Source organism: Barbus barbus (assembly GCF_936440315.1).
Source record: "Barbus barbus genome assembly, chromosome: 13".
Taxonomy (NCBI): domain Eukaryota; kingdom Metazoa; phylum Chordata; class Actinopteri; order Cypriniformes; family Cyprinidae; genus Barbus; species Barbus barbus.
The window spans coordinates 31,355,001-31,376,016 of NC_136741.1; the positions used below are offsets into that span (position 1 = coordinate 31,355,001).

The following is a 21,016-nucleotide window of genomic DNA, read 5'->3' on the forward strand; positions in this document are numbered from 1 at the left end:
TTATTATGATTTATGAAGATCATGTGACACTGAAGACAGGAGGAATGATGCTGAAAATACAGCTGCAGATCACAGAAATAAATTACAGTTTAACAGATATTCACATAGAAAACTGCCGTTTTAAAGTGTAATAATATTTCACAATTTTTACTTTTTGTACTGTATTTTTGATCAAATAAATGTAGCCTTGGTGAGCAGAAGAGACTTCTTTCAAAAAAACTTTTAATAATTAGTGTACTTTTACCTCATTTTACCCCACTGTGACTGTACTGTTCAAGATTATAAACACCAAAGACATGTTGTTGATGTAAATGTGAGGATCTTTCCTAAATGTTTGACATCAATAAGTTGTTTTTGAGGAGTTTGAATGAATGAATGATGCATTTATATAGCGCTTTGTGTATTGCTGTACACCCAAAGCGCTTTACAATCATGTGGGGGGTTTCTCCTCAACCACCACCAGTGTGCAGCATCCACTTGGATGATGTGACGGCAGCCACAGTATAACAGCACCAGTGCGCTCACCACACACCAGCTACAGGTGGAGAGGAGAGAGAGTCATAGAGCCAATCAAGTGTATGGGGATTACTAGAAGGCCATGATAGACAAGGGCCAGTAGAGGGAATTTGGCCAGGACACCAGGGTTACACCCCTACTCTTTACGAGAAGTGCCATGGGATTTTTAATGACCACAGAGAGTCAGGACCTCGGTTTAGGACCTGTATCTCATCTGAAAGACGGTGCTTTTTGACAGTATAGTGTCCCCGTCACTATATCGGGGCGTTAGGACCCACACAGACCACAGGGTGAGCACCCCCTGCTGGCCTCACTAACACCTCTTCCAACAGTAACCTAGTTTTCCCAGGAGGTCTCCCATCCAGGTACTGACCAGCTCAACCCTGCTTAGCTTCAGTGGGCAACCAGTCTTGGGCTGCAGGGTGATATGGCTGTAGTTTTGTAGTTTAGTTTTGGTTTTCAGTTCTGAAAGCTGCAGTATGCTTTCATAGTGCAATGAACTCATCTATTTCACCAGTGCAAGGCAAATTAGATTTTGCATTATACGAGTTTTAACTCATTAAGTTCTAACTCCTAAGAAGTCCAAAGTGCTGATCTGTGAGTGAATATTGCTGCTGGTCTTCTTTGGTCTTCTGTTTGAAGTCGTCTAATCACATGTTCATGATGAGTAAAGCGCTGAAGGAAAGACGTCGAGTCTGAGCATCAGTGCTTCTCAAGAGTCTTTAAATCACATTATTACTCTTGTTTCTCTTGTTTCTGAGATCTTGATGGATCTGCTCCACTCAGCTGTGTTTCAGTGGCTTCAGTAAACCGTAGCAGTTTATATTTGAGGATTTGATTATATTCACAGGTCTTCAGAGGGTTGTGAGGAGCGGCAGCATCTCGTCATGAGCAGCACGTCATTAGTCTCATAGCAGCTGTAATTACTGTAATCAGGTGAGCAGAAGCTCCGGGAGCATCAGGCCTGCGACTCCTGAATCAAACAGTAAATTAGAAAAGAAATATTAACACAGGAGGTTTAATGAGCGTGCTAATGTACGTGTGTGTGTGTGTGTGTGTGTGCGTGTGCGTGTGCGTGTGTGGGTGTGGTAGCATTTCTGAGTTCAGAGCAATTGAAATGCTTCAAATTACAAATTATTTCCTGAATTTTAATTGAATTTGAATTGATGTAGCAAATGGGATATAGATGTAGATGGCATATAGCGAATGGGAAATTTGAATGATAGGAAATTGAATTACATGAACAGTGTGTGTCACTAATAAGTCTGAGCTTGTGTTGTGGTGTGGTAATTGACCGCTGTATTCATTGGGGTGAGTCTGATACTGACCTTAATGTCTGTGAAGCTCTTGACTGTAATGTCCTCACGAATGCTTCCTCTTACTGATTTCATTATTTCAAGATTTCATTGTTTCATTCTCATTAATCTATCCATCCGTCCATCATTCTCTCATTGCATGTGCCATATAGACATTAAAGCTTTGTAAAGCTTTTTAGACTGATGAACTTTGCGTTTCTAGTTAAAATATTTTGATTTCCTTTATATTTAATTCCTCTTCCTTATATTCAATTCCATTAAAATTCAGGGACTGGTTTGAAATTTAAACCAGTTCAGATCAACTCAAGTCAGAAATGATGATTTCTTTAAAACATAGAATTTTTGGAAATTATTAAAGATTATTAAGACTTAAGTTTAAAAATCTCCCATTACATTTGCACATTTGCATGATGTGTTGTGTTGTTGCGTGTGTGTGTGTGTGTGTGTGTGTGTGTCATACTGGTCATCAATGACTAATCAATGAGAGGAACATCTCACACTGCAGTTATGGATAGCGGTCTCAGACACTACTTCATATACAGTATGTGTGGTGTGTCTGATCTACAGGACTGCCGGTTCAGTTCACTGAAATCAGCTCATGCCACTGCATGATAATGGTAAAATCAGAAATTAAGATGAACACTGCCCTGCAAATAATGACTTCTTTTTCTTAATGACTTAAGAAATGATCTATATTTCAATTAATTTTCAATAAATTTACTTGAGAAGCAACAGTCCATGAGATATTAAGTCTTTTCGGATGATGCATCTTTAATATGTATGTTTCGTTTTACTTCCCTGCAGTGTTATTTTAGTAGCATCAAGATTTTTATTAATATTTCAGATAGTTTTTATGTTTCTATTTTAATTTTAAATTTAGGTAAAACATTTTTGTATTTTTTTTTTCTGTTTGTTTTTTTCTAACGCACACACACACACACACACACACATGCATAAATATATAAATATTTATTTCAGTTTTAGTTTTAATTATTTTAGTACATCAAGTTAAACTAAAAGAAAATGACAAATGAGAAATATTGCCTTGGCAACTAGCTGTAATAAATTAAGTTAAAGTTTTTTACATTTTGTTTTAAGCTAATGTTTATATTGTTTAAAGTAACAAAAGTAACAGTTTTTATTTTAGTTTTAGTTAACTACAATAATCCTGCTTCATCAGCAAAATATTTCACTTGTTTTAGGTATAAAGAAGTGTAAAAATCCGCCAGTGCAGTAAGACAAAATATAGGCCTGATTATATTCACAATAAAATAGATGAAAATAACGAATCATTTTTTGTTAGATATTTTAACTGAGAAAAAAAGAAAAAAAAAAAGAATATGATTTTTTTTGCAGTGTTTATGATAAACCTTGACTAAATAAACTATGCTGATACAATTAATAGTTTGTTTTTCAAAAGTCCGTCATATGTTGTGTTTTGGATGATGACGTCTTTACTGTCTTAACCAGGTAAATCAGAAAGATCATGCTGTCTAAATCTCATGTGTATTCACTAGTTAGACTCTAACCAGCATAAACCACTCATGGAAATCCATGTTTTGTGTTAATGCACACATTAAACTCACTGAACGTCAAGATCCTGAACCTGAAGGCCCGTTTTGTCCCACTGGAAACTTGTTTGCGTCCCGTACAGGGAAAGATTCCCGTCTCTCATGTTCTCAGCAGGAGGAGAGAGATGGCTCTTCTCCGTATCGACATGGGTGTTTTGTTCGGGGTCGATAATCTATAATTAGAGCTGTAGTTTTATCATATAATCCACTGGACAGAGGCTGTTTGCCGGGCCGGAAAAACATGACTTCTGGACGGACTGGACTCAGTAAAACGAGCAGTACGACAGCATTGAAATCAAATGTTTGCAGATGCAGCAGTATCAGTGTGTGTGAAGACAGAAGAGTGAAGGAGGGATAGAGGACAGGTTTTTATTTAATCACTATTTGTGCATTTTATCAACGGTAAGAAAACAATCAGATAGAAAAACAGATCATATCCTGGCAGAAAATTACTCTAAACACAACAAAATGCAATGCAAAATTTTAAATATACCTGTGAAAACTCGAAACACAAAATTCCTTCATATTAACAGACTTTTCTTGGAGTGAAAGGGGTAGGTTTTTAAATGCATTTGTGAAATGTGGTAAACAGCTCAAACTACTCGGTTTCAAAGTCAGTCATCTGATTATACTGTGCATAATAAATATGCATTTATGAATTACACAGACGGGGAGCACGGCGGGATAAAAATAACAACATAGCCAGTCTTATGCTATCACAAACTTTATAAGTCCCACCTCTGGTAATGAGCTCGACAATTTCAAGAGATCGACTCACATTGCTTTCATACGCAACTTTTAAGAACCACATTCCTATTCACGATCATTCTGGCAGCACTTGAAGGCAGCACCAGTGAAAACAGGCAGAGACAATGATAGCTTTAGCAATACGCATTACAGAGTGCCAAGAAGCTCTTTCAGAAAGGCAATTTGGAAAACAAACGCGTGATACTTACTGACGTTCGTGCACAAAGCGTTGGTATTAATTCCTAAACATATAGGGGACGTTACAGATTTTTTCTGGGATATTTCCTTCGAGAATGAAATTTAACCACAGTGTCCTCAGCTCAGATGAGGGGAGATTATGGAGACTCCTATGTTCATTAGTGCATCCCAAAACACAACACTTGTAAAGCTGACAGTGTATATATCTCCAGTAATGGCGGACCGCAGCTTCTCACTCAGGGCTGTGTTTATGCTAATAGGACAGAGAGCGTCACGAATGGGCAGGACTTTTCCCCCTCGGTGACCTGAACAGAGGGAGAATCTGAAACAGCTCGTTTGGAGAGACTGTTTATGATTTATTGGGTTTTTTTTTTAAATGAGTTGGTGGATTTTTACCATTATAGGCTGGTTGTTTTCACACACTGCAGCCACACAACTGTGTTCAAACACCTTATAAAAGTGATTTTTGCATAATAGGTCCCCTTTAATGTTAACCAATGAGACCTTGTAAAGTGTTACTAAAATTGTAGAAAAATCGCTAAGATTATAGAGCAAATGGAGACTTCTGGGTGGTTTAATTTCTCTCCCACGGAATAACAATAAAGCAAAAATCCATGACAGAAAGGCCTTGTTTTACATTGATTTTATCAGATTTAATGTGTGCTGTCAGGCATGACATGAAGTTGGGTTATTAATAACTAGAAAATGTGTGATTTGGATGTTGTGGGTATTGTTGTGTGTTGCTAAGATGATCTGGGTGGTTGCTAGGTCATTGCTACTGTCTCTTTGATGTTCTGGTGGGCTAGTCAGTGTTAATGTTTATAAGTGACCCTGGAGCACAGAAGCAGTCATGAGTAACAGATATATTTGTAGCAATAGCCAACAATACATTGTATGGATCAAAATTATAATTTTTTCTTTTATGCCAAAAATCATTAGGATATTAAATAAAGACCAAATTCCATTGAAGCTTTTGTAAATTTCCTACCGTAAATATATCAAAACTTCATTTTTGATTATTAATATGCATTGCTAAGAACTTCATTTGAACAACTTTAAAGGAGATTTTCTCAATATTTAGATTTTTTTGCTCCCTCAGATTCCAGATTTTCTAATAGTTGTATCTCAGACAAATATTGTCCGATCCTAACAAACCATACATCAATGGAAAGATTATTTATTCAGCTGATATGATATTATCCCTTATGACTGGTTTTGTGGTGCAGGGTCACATATATAATTTTTGGTTTATTTATTTTTAGTTTTTTTAAGTTACTCAATTTAAACTAAAATGAGAAATGTTGCCTTGGCAGCTGGCTGAAATAAAATAAAAACATTATTATTATTTTTTTTTTTATCTAATTTAGTTTTCATAGTTTTAATCAACCATTGGCATTATTAATTATTTAGTTAATGCACATCTAACACCTCCAGTAGTCGTCTTGGACAAACACCTTTGATATGATCCCTACACTGAAAAGTTTGCCTGGCAACAAAGACAGAGAAAAGAGATTTAATTCCCACACAAACACTCTGATTGGCCGTTCCGATGACTGTCCCAAACCCTGTCTCTCGTCTTTTTCTCTATTGTGTTCCTCTGTATCTGCATGTGTTAGTGCTTGCTTTTGCTTGTTCTTTTCATCTAATCACCAGCTAATTAATCCTCGTTAAACACAGAATAGTCCAAGCTCATGTTCCCCCTTGATATTCATTAGGAGAAAGTGCTGACAAAGATGTTTGTGAGAGTGAAAATAGAGCTGAAGAGGACCCCTCAGAAGTCGACGCGCTGTAGCTTTGCACACATGGCCAGCAGAGCGTTATAGTGCGTCCACGCGTACGTTAAGTCCAATTACACTTTACATGCCCGCTGGGAAGGATTACTGCGCCGTGTCCGTCCACAGACTCTTAACTCACTGAAATTATGTTGCTGTGAAAACAGAGAAATCAAGACGCAAGAGTATCATTTATCAGTGCAGTGTCATCACTATCAATCACTGTTACTAAACCGGTGTGAATATTAGTTTTTACCTTTCCATGAACCTCTAACATGACCTCGCAGAGAAAATTAGATTCTTCTATTATCATGATGTTAAAATAAAGTGAAGAAAAATGAGCCTGTTCTAGAGAAAGATTTGCTGATCAAAATACTTATAATGCATGAAAATAATACATGCAATTGATCATTTTGCTACAATATTTATTTTTCATTTTTTTATTATATGTAATATTTTTTTTATTACGTTTAATAAACGTGTGCATATTTAATTATTATTTTTTATTATTATTATTATTATTTAGCAAAACCTTAGAATACTGAGGGACATGACATTGAAATATATAAATACATTTTTTATAATAAATATCAATATAATAAGATTCAAGATTTTTATTCGTCACATACACAATTATACAGGGTATAACCTATATAATATTATGTATAATAAATATGTGCATGTGTATATAATCATTATATTATTACATTACAGTATATTTGAACTAGTGCTGTCAAACAATTAATCGCATCAAAAATAAAAGTTTTTGTTTATATAATGTATGTGCATGTACTGTGTATATTTATTATGTGTGTATATAAATACACACACATATAGTATATATTTTGAAACTATTTACATGTATATGATCTATAAATATATTTAATTTATAAACATTTATATATATTTTCTTAAACATATACATGCATGTGTGTGTATCTATATATACATAATAAACAGCACTAATATGAACATATATAGATATATATTTTATGAATTAAATTTGTATTATATGTAATATATTTTATAATGTATTTAATATATTTAATTCATATTATTATTGAAACAAACTCAGTTTTTCTCCTTATTCACCTGTGCATACAGCAGTATGAAATGTTTTTTGTTTTCTAATGAAATTGCATTAGCTCTAATAGTTAACTGTTTTTAATATTTTATTATGCAGTCTAATTTTGTCATGTAGCTTGTGATGTAACTGCTTTCTCTAAAGGTTAGCAGTCAGCTTAGATTAGCTGTTATTTTTCTGTAGAGTAGTAGATAGCTGTGTTTTTGACGCTGCATTAGATGATAATATAAAAACACATCACTCTGTAGAATTCACTGCCTTGGTCGGTGTGTTATGAGAATTATAATGTTTGTGTCAATAGTTAGTGTAATGTGGTCACGCGGAGGGCTAACGTGTGTTAGCTCCAGCCTGATATCCCACTATCCCTCATATGTCTGAGCGCCGTTAGCAGCCAGCTCAGCACTTCCTGCAGGATTCTTATTGAGTTTGTCGAGGAACCGCAGCAGAGCTCACGCTGACTGAGAGATGGTGAGAAAAACTGTGTCAGCAATGCAATTACCCACTTTAATGTGGCATTTGAAGGACAGATTACACCGATACACTTGCTTTTGGTCTCTATTTGCTGGATTGAAGACCTTAAAAGGTGCAACCTGATCAGCTTTAGATAAAGCAGTTCATTATGCCAATCAAATCAGGTCTATTTACTGTATTAATGCATGCATTTGGTTTTATTTTGCACGTATCACATGCAAATGCAATGCATATCAGGTAAACTGTGTTTTCTCTTGTCATTTCAGTTTTCTGCTGGTTTTCTCCTGTCTGGTTCTGTCCGTGTTCTCCACCATCAAAGAATATGAGAAGAGCTCAGAAGATGCCCTGTACATCCTGGTATGTAATATCACAGAGGTATTGATTTAATATGTGTGCATTGATCTCATGCTAACATGACGTCTGTGTGTTTGTAGGAAATTGTAACCATAGTGGTTTTCGGAGTGGAATACATCGTAAGGATCTGGTCTGCAGGATGTTGCTGTCGATACAGAGGATGGAGGGGAAGATTAAAATTCGCCCGGAAACCTTTTTGTGTTATCGGTGAGGATTTCTGAATGCCTGCCAAGCTACACGGCAAAATGATTTATTACTGAAGATCACTGGAGTGCATTTTACAGGAAAATGCTATTTTAGTCTTTCTACTTCAAACTTTCATGCACTTGCTGTTTCTTTTAATAATTTATGAAATGTATTATCAATTTCTGAGTGAAAATAGTCAATTCAAAGTATTTTTTTAATGCATCCTTTTATTCATCAAGGGCACATTACATTTCTCAAAAGTGACAGTAAAGACGTATAATGTTACAAACGATTTCTATTTCAAATGAATGCTGTTCTTTTGAACTGTTTATTCATAAAAGAATCCTACAAAAATAAAATATATCACAGTTTCCACAAAAATGTGCAGCAGCACAACTGACCTTAGCATTAAAAATAAACAGAAATATTTATTGAGCTGCAAATCAGTATATTAGAATGATTTCTGAAGGATCATGTGACCCTGAAGACTGGAGCAATGAGGCTGAAAATACAGCTTTGACTTTGACATAGAAAACAGCTATTTTAAATTGTAATAATATTTCACAATTTTTTACTATACCTCTTTTATTGTACCTCTATCTACACAGAGATAAAACACACGCCTGTATGCATGAAGCCACTTTCTAAATGCATGTCAATTTGCATATTTTCACATTAATATATGCTTGTATATTTAGTTTGATCAGTTGCTGTTGTATTCCTCAGACATCATGGTGCTGATCGCCTCAATCTCGGTTTTGGCCGCTGGAACGCAGGGGAATGTGTTCGCCACCTCTGCCATCAGGAGTCTCCGGTTCCTCCAGATTCTCCGGATGATCCGCATGGATCGGCGCGGGGGAACCTGGAAGCTCTTGGGATCTGTGGTCTACGCTCACAGCAAGGTAACCGAAGATGATAAACACTCCTGAAACTGTTCAGTAACCAGTAACACTTCCAATATGCTCCTGTAAATCTCATCCCACATTCTGGCATTCACAATATTTACTGTGGGACTTTCATAAGAGATAAAGGTCTATTGGCTCGAGATAAAGCAATTCACTACGCTCATCAAGTCAACTCTATTTACTTAATTAATACATGCATCTGGTCTTTTTTTGCATGTATCATTATTAGTAAATGCAATTCATGGTAATATCAGTACATATCCATGCAAATTTTAAAGTCAAAATTAAATCAGTGTTAACTTTCGTAATTCAAGTTCCTTGTCTTATCGTGAATGATTCATCAATGCATGTTATTCCAATGGAATGTTCATTTTGAATAGAAGTGTTACTTTTGAATGGGAGTGCTACATTTGAATGTTACTTTTTGAATGGAAAGTCAACATGAAATCAATATTATCTTTCGTAAATCATGTTCCTAGTCTTATTGTGAAAGATTGATCAATGCATGTTAATCTAAATTAATCTATATTCAAAATGTAGCAAAGCATCACTTTCCTTTTCAGCTTCAATATCCTGTCTCATGCAAAAATATGTCAGATTTTGGACATGTTTCAGTTGCAAATGTAATTTCATGTTATTTTAAAACATATGAAGTATTTTGGTGCCCTCAAACCATGCAGCTGAAGCATGAATCAACAATATACAAACTCAATTTCCAAACGGCAAAGTCCCATTTCAGTTGCCCTTAAGAAATATTGCGCATAGACCAAATATGATTTTGAAAGGTTTATTGTTGTTCTGGCTGCTCCATGAGGCCTTTTACTGTGCAGATATTGAAGATTGAAACCACAGGAGTCGTTCTGTCATGTGTCTTTTGTCAAGCCCAACATTTCCTGCTTGTGGTTGAAGTGGTTTGAGAGGTCAGATGCTCTCATGGAATGGATCTAATGGCGTCGTTGGCTCGCTGTGTCTGTGTTGAGGAGAAGAGGAAAAGGCCAAAGTGGGGGAGATGCTTAATGAGACATCCTGATGAAGTGTCAGCTGGAGGTTTGCGATCGATAAGCCTTGGCTAAACTCATACTGTAAATGCAGGGCACACAGTCACAGATGGAGAACTGACAGAAACAAGACAGACAGAAGTTTACATTTAAAGCAAATTGTGTTGTAATCATTTGAAGATTTAGTAAAAATGGGCAAAGTTGAAAGAACCTCTAAGAACCTTTTGCTAATGTTCTCATTTCACATTTCTCAATGTTCCCTGAACGTTTACAGCATCCAGTTTTTTGTTTTGTTTTGTTTTTTAATATGTTTTTAAAACATATTTCTTGGTTATATGAATGTTACAGAAAAAAAATTCTGGCAATGAAATGTTACTTTTGAATTGGAATATATCTGAACGTCTGAAACAAGTACACTGTTAGACATTTCAAAGGCTTTTGTAATTAATAATATTAATAAAATTAATAATAATTAATACTGTATTGAGAATGGTATTAAAGACCAGGCTTGCCGGCTGCATAAACATAGTCAGTATGTTAAGACTGAGTCTGAAGAACTAGTCTGAGGAACTCACAGTTGTTCAAGTATTTCAGATTCAAATGAACCAATCTACGTTTTTATGTAACTGACTATAAAAAGTTAAACTTGTGACTTGCTTGCAAGAGTCTAAGCATTTTAAGCAGCCAGCCACAGATAACTTTGAACAAACGTTCTGTTGACGTTATTGTAAAAGCATTTGTTCATAACTTCTGGCAGAATGTTCTGAGAACATTCCCTGTTCGCTGGGGCAATGACGAGGATGATGCTTCACCTAATAGAGCTCAATGCATTTGGGAACTGTAATACAACTCAATGTATTAAAGTACATAAAACACAAACATTTCTAGAAATAGTTTGCTTGTATCTCGTGCACTGATGCTCCTCGGTGGTCGTTGCAGAGAGAATCTATTTTAAGCTCGGCTCGTTTCGTGGTGCAGCTCCATCTTGCGTGATTCCTCAGCAGTTTTGTGCTCTGTGAAAACATTCGGGGAACATCGTCTGTTGTCCTGGTGATGAAAACACATTTTCTCTAACAAATGGATGCATTAAAGAAATTGGATGTTCAGAGCAAACATGCTGAAATATAAATGAGTTTTAAGGGAGTTGCAGTGTGATGCGAGGAAAGAAAAGCCGTCTGTGAAATAGCAGCATTAGTCTGATTAATAATTCATGCTGAGTATATTAACTGAAAGAGGAAAACAGGTTATTTATGTTGTGTTGTGAGAAAAATTAAGACTTTACACTTCACAACAAAATGAAGTTTGTGGTCAGTGAGGGTTTTTTGAAAGGATACACTAAATTGATCAAAAGTGACAATAAAGACATTGATAATGTTACTGTCACGGAAGGAACAGAGGAAGCATTCGCATCCATCTGCAAAGCTTTATTCAGAAATGTGGTCATTAAACAGGCAAGGTTCTGACAATGGCAAGCAGGTATATTGAGGGCAAGGCAAGAGAAGTATCCTAAAAGGCATGGTCGATCGACAGCTAACAATATCCAGAGGGCTTGACAAAAGAGGTCATCCGTAAACATGAGCAATAGTTTGGGCTGGGGCAAACAGTACCCAAACGGCAAGGCAATAGGTAAATCTAAGATACACAGGCAAGAATCAAAAACACGGGAAAAACAGGCAAGACTAAGACTATGACTATGACTATGACTATCTTAAGACATGCTCCGTAAAATAGCTACTGTATCACAGTGACAGATGCTAAACAATCCTCGGCGATCTGGAAGAAGTGCAAGGCTTATAAAGTGTGTCTGATGGGATTCAGCTGTGTGTCTGTGTAATCAGTGCATTCAGGTGTGTGTGTGCAATCAGTGCAATGGATGATGGGAAATGTAGTCCAGGGTATAGTGTAACAGTCTGTGTAGTGTGAGAGTCCTTGTGGTGAGTGCAGGGGCGTAGTCATCATTTCAATAGTGTGTGGGGGGGGGGGGTGTCTAGTGTTATACCTGTTCTTAACCCTTAGTTAACCCCAAAGTTAACCCTTGTCTAATTGACAGGTTTTATTTTTAATCATACCTTTTTGCTTAATATGCTTTATGATTATATTATTATATGATTATATAACAGAAGGAAATAAAGAGAGTGAAAAGAAAGAAAGAAAGAAATACAACAGCTTGTCACTGGGACAGTACCCTTAAAAGGACATCTTTGTACCTTATTTTACCCAAAAAAGTTTCATAGTTGTACATTACGGTACATATTGGTACTCTAAGGTACTAATGTGCACCTTTTTGAGTATAAGTTACAAAGATGTCCTTATAAGGGTATTGCCTTTTGGTTAATTGAAAACACATTTTTGAAATCTGTGTTTTCACATCTCGCATTTTGAAAACACGTTTTTAGTCTGATTAGTCTATGTTAAAAGACATATCTTATCATAGACAATGCTGTAATTAATCTATACCTCTGAAGCCTCACTGAAACTTTCTGCCTCATTCGCTCTCATCTATGTATTCACTTCTGCCTCTGTCTACAGCAAATAAAGCAGTGTTTGAAACGTACATACAGGGAATTGTGACACAGAAGAAAATAACACATTAAGTACACTGCTGGACAATAAATTATTTTTTATCACTTTAGAATGGGGAACACATATTCACTATTAACTATGACTTTTGCCTCAATAAACTCTTCATTTACTGCTTATTAATAGCTTGTAAGGTAGTCGTTGTAGTTTTTAAGTTTAGGATTATGGGATGCAGAATATGGTCATGAAGAATACAGAATTAATATGTGCTTAAGTATTAATAAACAACCAATTTGCAAGCTAATAATTACCTACTGTAGTTAAAAATGATAGCTGAGAAGTTGTTCATCATACTAATGTTATTTTTTATTTTTCTATATTTGACTAATTATGTGTTTTCTATGATTGGTCCATATATAATCCTACAAACGCTTGTGTATTAATAGATTTTATACAATGTAAAAACAGCCAGGTGTTAAAAGCCACTCTATCTCTATCTGTCGTCCTAACAAACCTAGGCTGACTGTTTCTTGTTCATTCTTGACAACACATAAAAACGTCAAATTAGTGCAATAATGACAGAGCAGCCCTAAATTAAGATCGGTCCTGTATCAGATCAGTGCTTGCATACTTGATTGAATCACATGATGTAGAATTGAACATTAGAGTTAAACATGTCACAATGCTGCAAACGCTGTAAAATCTCAGTTCAACATTATCTTTATTCTTATTTGAAGGGTTCTGATAACATACATACGTGTTAAAATAAAAGACCTTACAAAAGAGTTATGGAAAAATACACTGAAAATAAATAAGTGCATGTTTGTCCAGGCAGCTTTTTATTCTCCATATAATGAACATCAAAACTGGCTAATTATTCAACAAGAGCAATAGGCAGAGTCACTGAACATTGTGCAGCACTATTCGGATCCCACATGCCAACTTACACTGCTTGACTTCTTCGTAAAAGAGGAGTGAAGAGTTTCCTGCTGCTTTGAACTCATCTCGACCTCTAATGAATGATGGATACAGAGCAAGCCTGGGCATGTAGTGACGTGACAAACTGAGTGACTGATTGCCATGGAAACGTAAACGTCATGTATATCTTGTCTCTTTGAATTTTAAATCATTCTGCATTGATATACATTGCTACATTAAAACCTCAACATGTCGAGAACACAACTGTCCAATGAAAAAGTGGGGGGGACACGTCCCTGTGTAATCTACGGAAGTTCATAGACAGTTACAAAAGATTTCTGTTTCAAATAAATGCTGTTCTTTTGAACTTTCTATTCATCAAAGAATCGTGAAAAATAAAATGCATCACGGTTTACACAAAAATGTTGCAGCACAACACTGATAATGATCAGAAATATTTCTTGAGCAGTAAATCAGTATGATTTCTGAATGATTATGTGACACTGAAGACTGGAGTAATGATGCTGAAAATCAAAAAAATCACAGCAATAAATTACATTTGAACAGATATTCACATAGAAAGCTATTGTTCACTGTAATAATATTTCAGAATATTAATGTTTTTACTTTATTTTTTGACTTTTGTTAATGCAGCATTGGTGAGCATGCCAACTCCTCACTGCTAATTTCTCTCATTCACAGACTAAAATTAGTTTTTGTTATTATGACATCAACTCTTTCAGATGTTCCTGCTGCTAAACAAAGTGAACCACACTCCTTCCTCTCTAGATGGTCAGTTCCTGGCCAGATTAATCAGCAGAGTGGATCAGACTGCAGTCAAGAGTCTTGTCATTCATTCATTCAGGTTCCATCATGAGTTTAGTCTCAGGCGACGTCTGTCTCTCTCAAGGGCAAGAAAGTGGGGGATGCGCTGACGGTGCAGTTTTCAGTCTAAAATGAGTCGCAGTGGCATAATGTTCCAGCGTCTGTGTTTGAGCGGTGTCCCATTTCTTAGCATCCACAGGAAGGTGCATTTGCAGGAGCGAAGAAACACAGATGCTGACAGAGCAAGAACTCTGAAGTTATTTATCTCTGGCTTGTTTTAGGAGTTTGCTAGTGATGGGATGTTCACTGAATGGGATTCTGGTGGGTGTTCACATCAGCGTTATGATTGTTACTAACTAAACTAGAACTGTTAAAACATTTTTACTAATTGAAATAAAGCTAAAAAATAAAAACTTATTTCAGTTTTCGTATAAAATAAATTAAACCTAAATAGTAATATAAAAAAGACGAGCACATAACAAAATTTCTAAAAACGTAAGTAAAATTAAAATCAAAACTGAAAGTAAAAACATAAAAGCTAATTTAAAGTATTAATAAAACTATAATAGTTCATTAATAATGCTAAAATAACACTGGTTCTCATCACAGGAGGGTTATTTTAGTTTCATTGAGATGCTATTATAGTTTTTATTCATATTTTGAATTATTTTATATTTACTCTTTTCATTTTGATTTTAAGGTCTTGGTCATTTTGTTGTTTGTTTTTGTCACTTTTTTTAAGTATGTCTATATAGTTTTCATTTTTTTATTTCAGTTTTTATTATTTTAGTACATCAGGATTAACTAAATGGAAATAACAAATGTTGCCTTTGGAACTAGCTGAAATAAAAAAAATCAGGTTTATATTTTATTTCAATTCAGTTAAAGTTTATTTTATTTCAAGTAAAAAAAAATTGTTTTATGGATTTAGTGACTATAATAATCCTGCATCATACCAGTGTTATTTTAGTGCAGCTTTTATTCATTTTATTTCAGTTTTAGATGTAGTTCAATTAATAAATTCAAAAAATTGAGTTTTTATGATTTTAGTTTTAATTAACTATTATAACCCACAAAAGTGCATCACACTTAATATTAAAATAATCAGAAGTGGCATTTGCAAAACCAGTAGTTTAGCATAATTAATATTATGCAGCTACACTATATTGCCACTTTAGTGCATCATCATCATCATCATCATTCATGGGTTGTTGACTTATAAACTTGAAACAAACATCAGAGAAGACACTTATTGATATTTATTGATGGTGTGTTTAACAGGAACTGATCACCGCCTGGTACATTGGCTTCCTGTGTCTGATCCTGGCCTCGTTCCTGGTGTATCTCGCTGAGAAGGAGGACAACGAGATGTTTGAGACCTACGCCGATGCGCTCTGGTGGGGTCTGGTAAGCCCTTCGTATTAACAAACGTGCTTGAAGTAATGTGGCGTGTCCACAATCTCTCAGAATGCGATCTGACATCGATATGATTTCATGAGCAGATTGCATTCGAAGATGTGTTTCATTCACTACTTCATTCAACCACATTTCTGGACTGATGAACACCATTTGTTTTCTTGCACTGGACGTTCTGTAAGTGTTCTGGTGTAGAAGCGCTTCTGCATCGCTGGGTTTCATATTTAAGCTTTATTACAGAGTTAATCAGCACTCAGGGTAGATTCTCGATCAGAGTCAGAGGCTCCTCTCTGGCGTGATTCCTCTGGGAATAAACTCAAGGACATCAGATAGAGCTGAAGTTTGCACACAGGACTAGAAGACAAGCGCGTCTGTGAGGAGTATTAATTATGCAGTGATGTTTATCGCTCGTTGAGTTTGATGAGATGATATTTCAGAAAGATCACAGAGGAATCATGTATAGATTGAGTTTGTGCTCTTGCATAATTTAGAGACAGTTTTAATATTTATTTTTCTGATAAATTTTTCTATTGATTCTTTTGTGAGCAGTTCTGTGTAAATCATCATCTGAACTTTTATAAAAGGATTTCTTTATTTTGACTGACATTAATTGAATGTTAATAAAAGGGTAAATCATGTTATAAATAAACAAACTAAATAAAAACACTTTATTTGTGTGTGTGTGTGTGTGTGTGTGTGTGTGTGTGTGTGTGTGTGTGTGTGTGTGTGTGTGTGTGTGTGTGTGTGTGTATATTAATTTCATTAAGATATTTTTTACATTGGGACATTATTTTTGTTATATTTTCATTTCATATTTAATTACAAATTGTCAAGTATTTATGTATGAATATATGATGAGAATCTAATGGGAATCATCATGCATGATTATGTATTCTTAATTAATACTCAATTAATTGTTAGTCCTAATCTTAAAACTGACTGGTCTGAAAATATGATTTATTTATTTTTTTTTTTTATTCGATTTAGATTAATTAGATTCAACTTTATTGTCATAGTGCAGAGTACAAGCACAGGGCCAATGAAATGCAGTTAGCATCTAACTAGAAGTGCAAATAGCCAATGTATATAAATAAGCGTAAATATGTATACATATACATGCATATATATATTTGTTGTTGTTGTTGTTGTTGTTTTGTTTTTTGGTGTGAAATGTGACCCATTTAAAATAATTGTATTGAGGCACCTCAGACAGCAGCCAATAACTGAATTACTGAGCAGGATCTGACCTGATTTCACGGCTAACTGAAAACTGACAGTGGTTTCCCTCAATGTCCCACAGATCACTCTGACCACCATCGGCTACGGCGATAAATATCCCATAACCTGGAACGGACGTCTCCTCGCGGCGACCTTCACCCTGATCGGCGTGTCTTTCTTCGCTCTGCCTGCGGTGAGTTTCCGGGGATTCGAGAGGAAATGAACAGATAGATTCGAGCAGGCTTTTAATTGAGTGGAGAGAGCAGACGCTGAATTAGATCACTGCAGTTTATTATAATCCCACTGGATGCTTAATGTGCTTTTCTTCATGGCAGTTGTGCTTTAATGTAAATGCATCTATGAATTAAGATTCACCATTTCTGATTTATTGGAACCGTAGTTTAAAATTATTATTATAAAGGTGTCCATGTATATTATAATGCATTATATCTTTTCATAAATGCTTTTAGCCAAATTCAAAATGCATCTATACATCTTTAATTGTTACATCTATAATTTATGGAAGTCTGTTTCTGCAACAGAATAAAACAATTTTTAAAAGGTAATTGCGATGTTTTATCTCAAAATTCAGAATTGCTTGATACAAACTCAAAATTATGACTTTTTTCCTGCAATTAAAACTCACAATTCAAAATAAAATAAATAGGAATTAATAAATAAATAAATAATAAATAAGTAAAATGCAAAAGTAATTGCAACTTTTTTGCCATTCTAAATAAAATACAAAGGAAATAATATATATTATTTTATTTAATAATAAATCAAATATATTTAAAAATAATGTAAAAAATGAAAAAGGTAAAAAAAAAATATTTTACAATTCAGACAAAAAAAAATAAAAAATATCGCAAGATACAAACTCAGAATTGCGAGGAAAAGAAGTTGCAATTAACTTTTTTCCCTTAATTTTTTATTAGGCAAAAATGAGCTTTCATAGAAATTTGTAATTTATGATGCATTTTAATTAAATGTTCTAAAAGTGTAACAGTTAATAGATAAGTATTATAAATGTGATTGCAGTTATTCATGAGATCTTACAGTGGATGGGTGCATTACAAAGAATAAGCAATGCATTAAAAATACTTTTATAATGAATAATATATATATAAATGTAAAGTGTTACTAAAATTATCTAGGGTTGTAGGATATCCGAAAAGATCATGCAATGAAACTAAGAGGAAAAACTCTGAAATCCTTGGATATTTTGACAGCAGAAACTCAAATATTCAAATAATAACAACAAATATTCAGAGAGAAGGTGGAATGATTAGACTGTTTTTGCTGCAGAAACCTTGATAAACTTTATAACGAGCTCAGGGGAAAAAATAATAAAAGAGCAGTTTATCAGAAGATATGACCCCTTTAATGTCGTGACACTCCATTATAGTGCAGAATAAGAGACGACACGGCTCCGTTTCTGGAAGAACTAGGTCCAATCATCATTAACAAAGTTTCTTTTCACACTCCGCAGGGGATTCTGGGTTCTGGGTTTGCCTTGAAAGTTCAGGAACAGCATCGGCAGAAACATTTCGAGAAGCGCAGAAATCCAGCTGCCGGCCTAATTCAGGTACAACACGCCTCACCTCAATGTCCCAGATACACTCAGTGCCATCGACTCTGGTTAAAACACTGAATCTGTTGAACAAGTGAGAAACTGAGAGCTCTGAAACGGTCTGATAGCCTCCAATAATCAAATGCATCACGGTTTCCTCAAAAATATTTTCAACATTGATAATAATCAGAAATGTTTCTTGAGCAGCAAATCAGTATATTAGAATGATTTCTGAAGATCATGTGACACTGAAGACTGGAGAAATTATGCTGAAAATTCAGCTTTGATCTCAGAAATAAATTACAGTTTAACACATATTCACATAGAAAACAGTTATCTTAAATTGTAATAATATTGCACAATTTTACAGTTTTGACTGTATTTTTATCAAATAAATGCTGCCTCGGTGAGCAAAAAACATTAAAATCTTCTTCCAAAAACATACAAATCTATCTGATCTCATACTGAGCCCCAAAAATTATGATGAGCAAATTAGTTTTTTTGTTTTTGGTGATTTTTTTTTAAGTAATTTGAGCAAACCTCCCTAAACAAACCAAACTATCAGTCTGTGTTATTAAATGTACAGCTCACATGTCATTATTTACTCACCCTCATGCTGTTTCAAACTTGCATGAATTTAGATTTTTAGGTGAATTATCTAATGCATGTTATATTTTAATATGACTGTTTAATGTCATCTCTCAGGCTGCCTGGAGGTTTTACGCCACAAACCTGAATCGCACAGATCTCTATTCGACATGGGACTATTACGAGAGGACCGTATCCGTGCCCATGTACAGGTATATGTACTTCTACACACATACCCCTCTCTCTCTATCCCAGCATCCCTCTGGTTGTCAGATGAGATCTCCTCAGACGTCTCTGCATCGATCTGCTCACTGACCTTTGAGGTTGTTTTTGTGCAGATTGTGAAGGTCAGCAGTGCTGGCCACACGCTCCCTCCCTTCATACCTGTTTTATTCATGCATTACACTTTGATTTCAAATGTCGAATCAGCAGGGGATGCATGTGATGTTGCATGTCATATGTAATGTGTTGCATCAGCTAATGCTGCTTTTGAGTTATAAGAGAGAGTATATGAACATCAAAGCTTTAGAATCACGTGTTTATGATGTGCTTCGTGCAATAAAACACACCACCACTGTTATTGATGAACGTGTAGCATCTATTGCACTGAATGCATTGGAGTTTAAGAAACAAAGACAAAAAAAAAACTTGTATTTATCATGGATGCATTAAATTGATCAAAAGTGACAGTAAAGACATAATTTTTGATTAATCCCGTCAAAAAATTCAGAGCAAAATATAAAAAAAAAAAATCTTTCTTATCTCATACTCTACTGAGCCAAAAACTTATGTGCAAATGATGAGCAAATGAATCTCTTATTTGTTTTTGTTTGTTAAGTCAGGCATTTCTATTATATTAGTGCTCATATTTCATGTTAGAACAAACAGTGTTATTTGTTAGTGATTTGAACAAACCTCCCAGAGTATTTGGTGCATCATAAACTTCAGATTTACTTCTCCGTAGTCAGCTTATACCTTTTTCTTTCTGTCTTTTTCTGTCTGTGTAAAAAGTCATTATATTGTGCAAGAGATAGTAGTGTAAAAGTAGTTGTGTGTCTAATGTATACCTATAAATAAATAGATATATATGCAAATTCCTGTCTTTTTCCTGTAGAATTCTCTCTCTCTGTCCCTCTCACAGTCAGCGGTGTATTTATTAATAGTACCTTGTTCGTTTTTTGTCGATTTTTCTGTCCAAAGAAGCTTCCAGATTTGCATAAGCATTGCACAGCATTTCCTCTTCACACATCATCCGTGTGCCAACTTTAATGTCTCTGTGTGTTTTTCCAGACTCATCCCTCCTCTAAGCCAGCTCGATCTGCTGAGAAACCTCAAGAGCAAATCCGGCCTCTCCTTTAGGTGATGGAAAATGGCGACTTTTATTTCTGATTCTCTCAGATGAATAGTTGATGTGTTAATAAATTGCATTGCACCGTTTCAAGCTAAATTAATACATTTTAATATTTATTAGATAGTGTTAAGTTTGTGAAAGGACTTCTATCATTGCATTTAAAAAGTATGATTTTGTTTTCTAACACAGAAAGGAATCCCAAACAGAACCCTCTCCGAGGTTAGTAAAATCATGTGGTTGTACATATAAATGATCTAAAATTTCTCAGGCACCACAGATGTTAAATGTGAGTTATAATGCTCTCTTTTGCATGCATCATGTCCGTTTGGGTGTCATCGGTGCCACCAGCGTAGGATGTGTTTCATGGACATTGTTTGTGTGCAAATATTTTGCCAATCCATGCATGTCCACATCAACGGACACAGTGTGTGTGCATGTATATTAATTTAACCTTGTTTGTGTGCAGACAGATGTGTGGCGTTTAATAAG

General features: G+C 35.1%; 1 protein-coding gene across 3 annotated transcripts in view; it reads left to right on the forward strand.

The window, feature by feature from the left end:
* Positions 1 to 21,016, forward strand: part of LOC306879548 (potassium voltage-gated channel subfamily KQT member 2-like) — a gene marked incomplete at both ends in the record, with an annotated part of 44,555 nt that overhangs the window by 10,461 nt on the left and 13,078 nt on the right. For all 3 annotated transcript variants that reach the window (XM_079432574.1, XM_079432575.1, XM_079432576.1), the window contains 9 exons: positions 7,942 to 8,032; positions 8,110 to 8,236; positions 8,942 to 9,117; positions 15,663 to 15,788; positions 17,098 to 17,208; positions 18,508 to 18,603; positions 19,294 to 19,388; positions 20,467 to 20,535; positions 20,717 to 20,746. In XM_079432574.1, the coding sequence (XP_079288700.1) occupies positions 7,942 to 8,032; positions 8,110 to 8,236; positions 8,942 to 9,117; positions 15,663 to 15,788; positions 17,098 to 17,208; positions 18,508 to 18,603; positions 19,294 to 19,388; positions 20,467 to 20,535; positions 20,717 to 20,746 (921 nt within the window). The remainder of the gene's footprint in view (positions 1 to 7,941; positions 8,033 to 8,109; positions 8,237 to 8,941; positions 9,118 to 15,662; positions 15,789 to 17,097; positions 17,209 to 18,507; positions 18,604 to 19,293; positions 19,389 to 20,466; positions 20,536 to 20,716; positions 20,747 to 21,016) is intronic.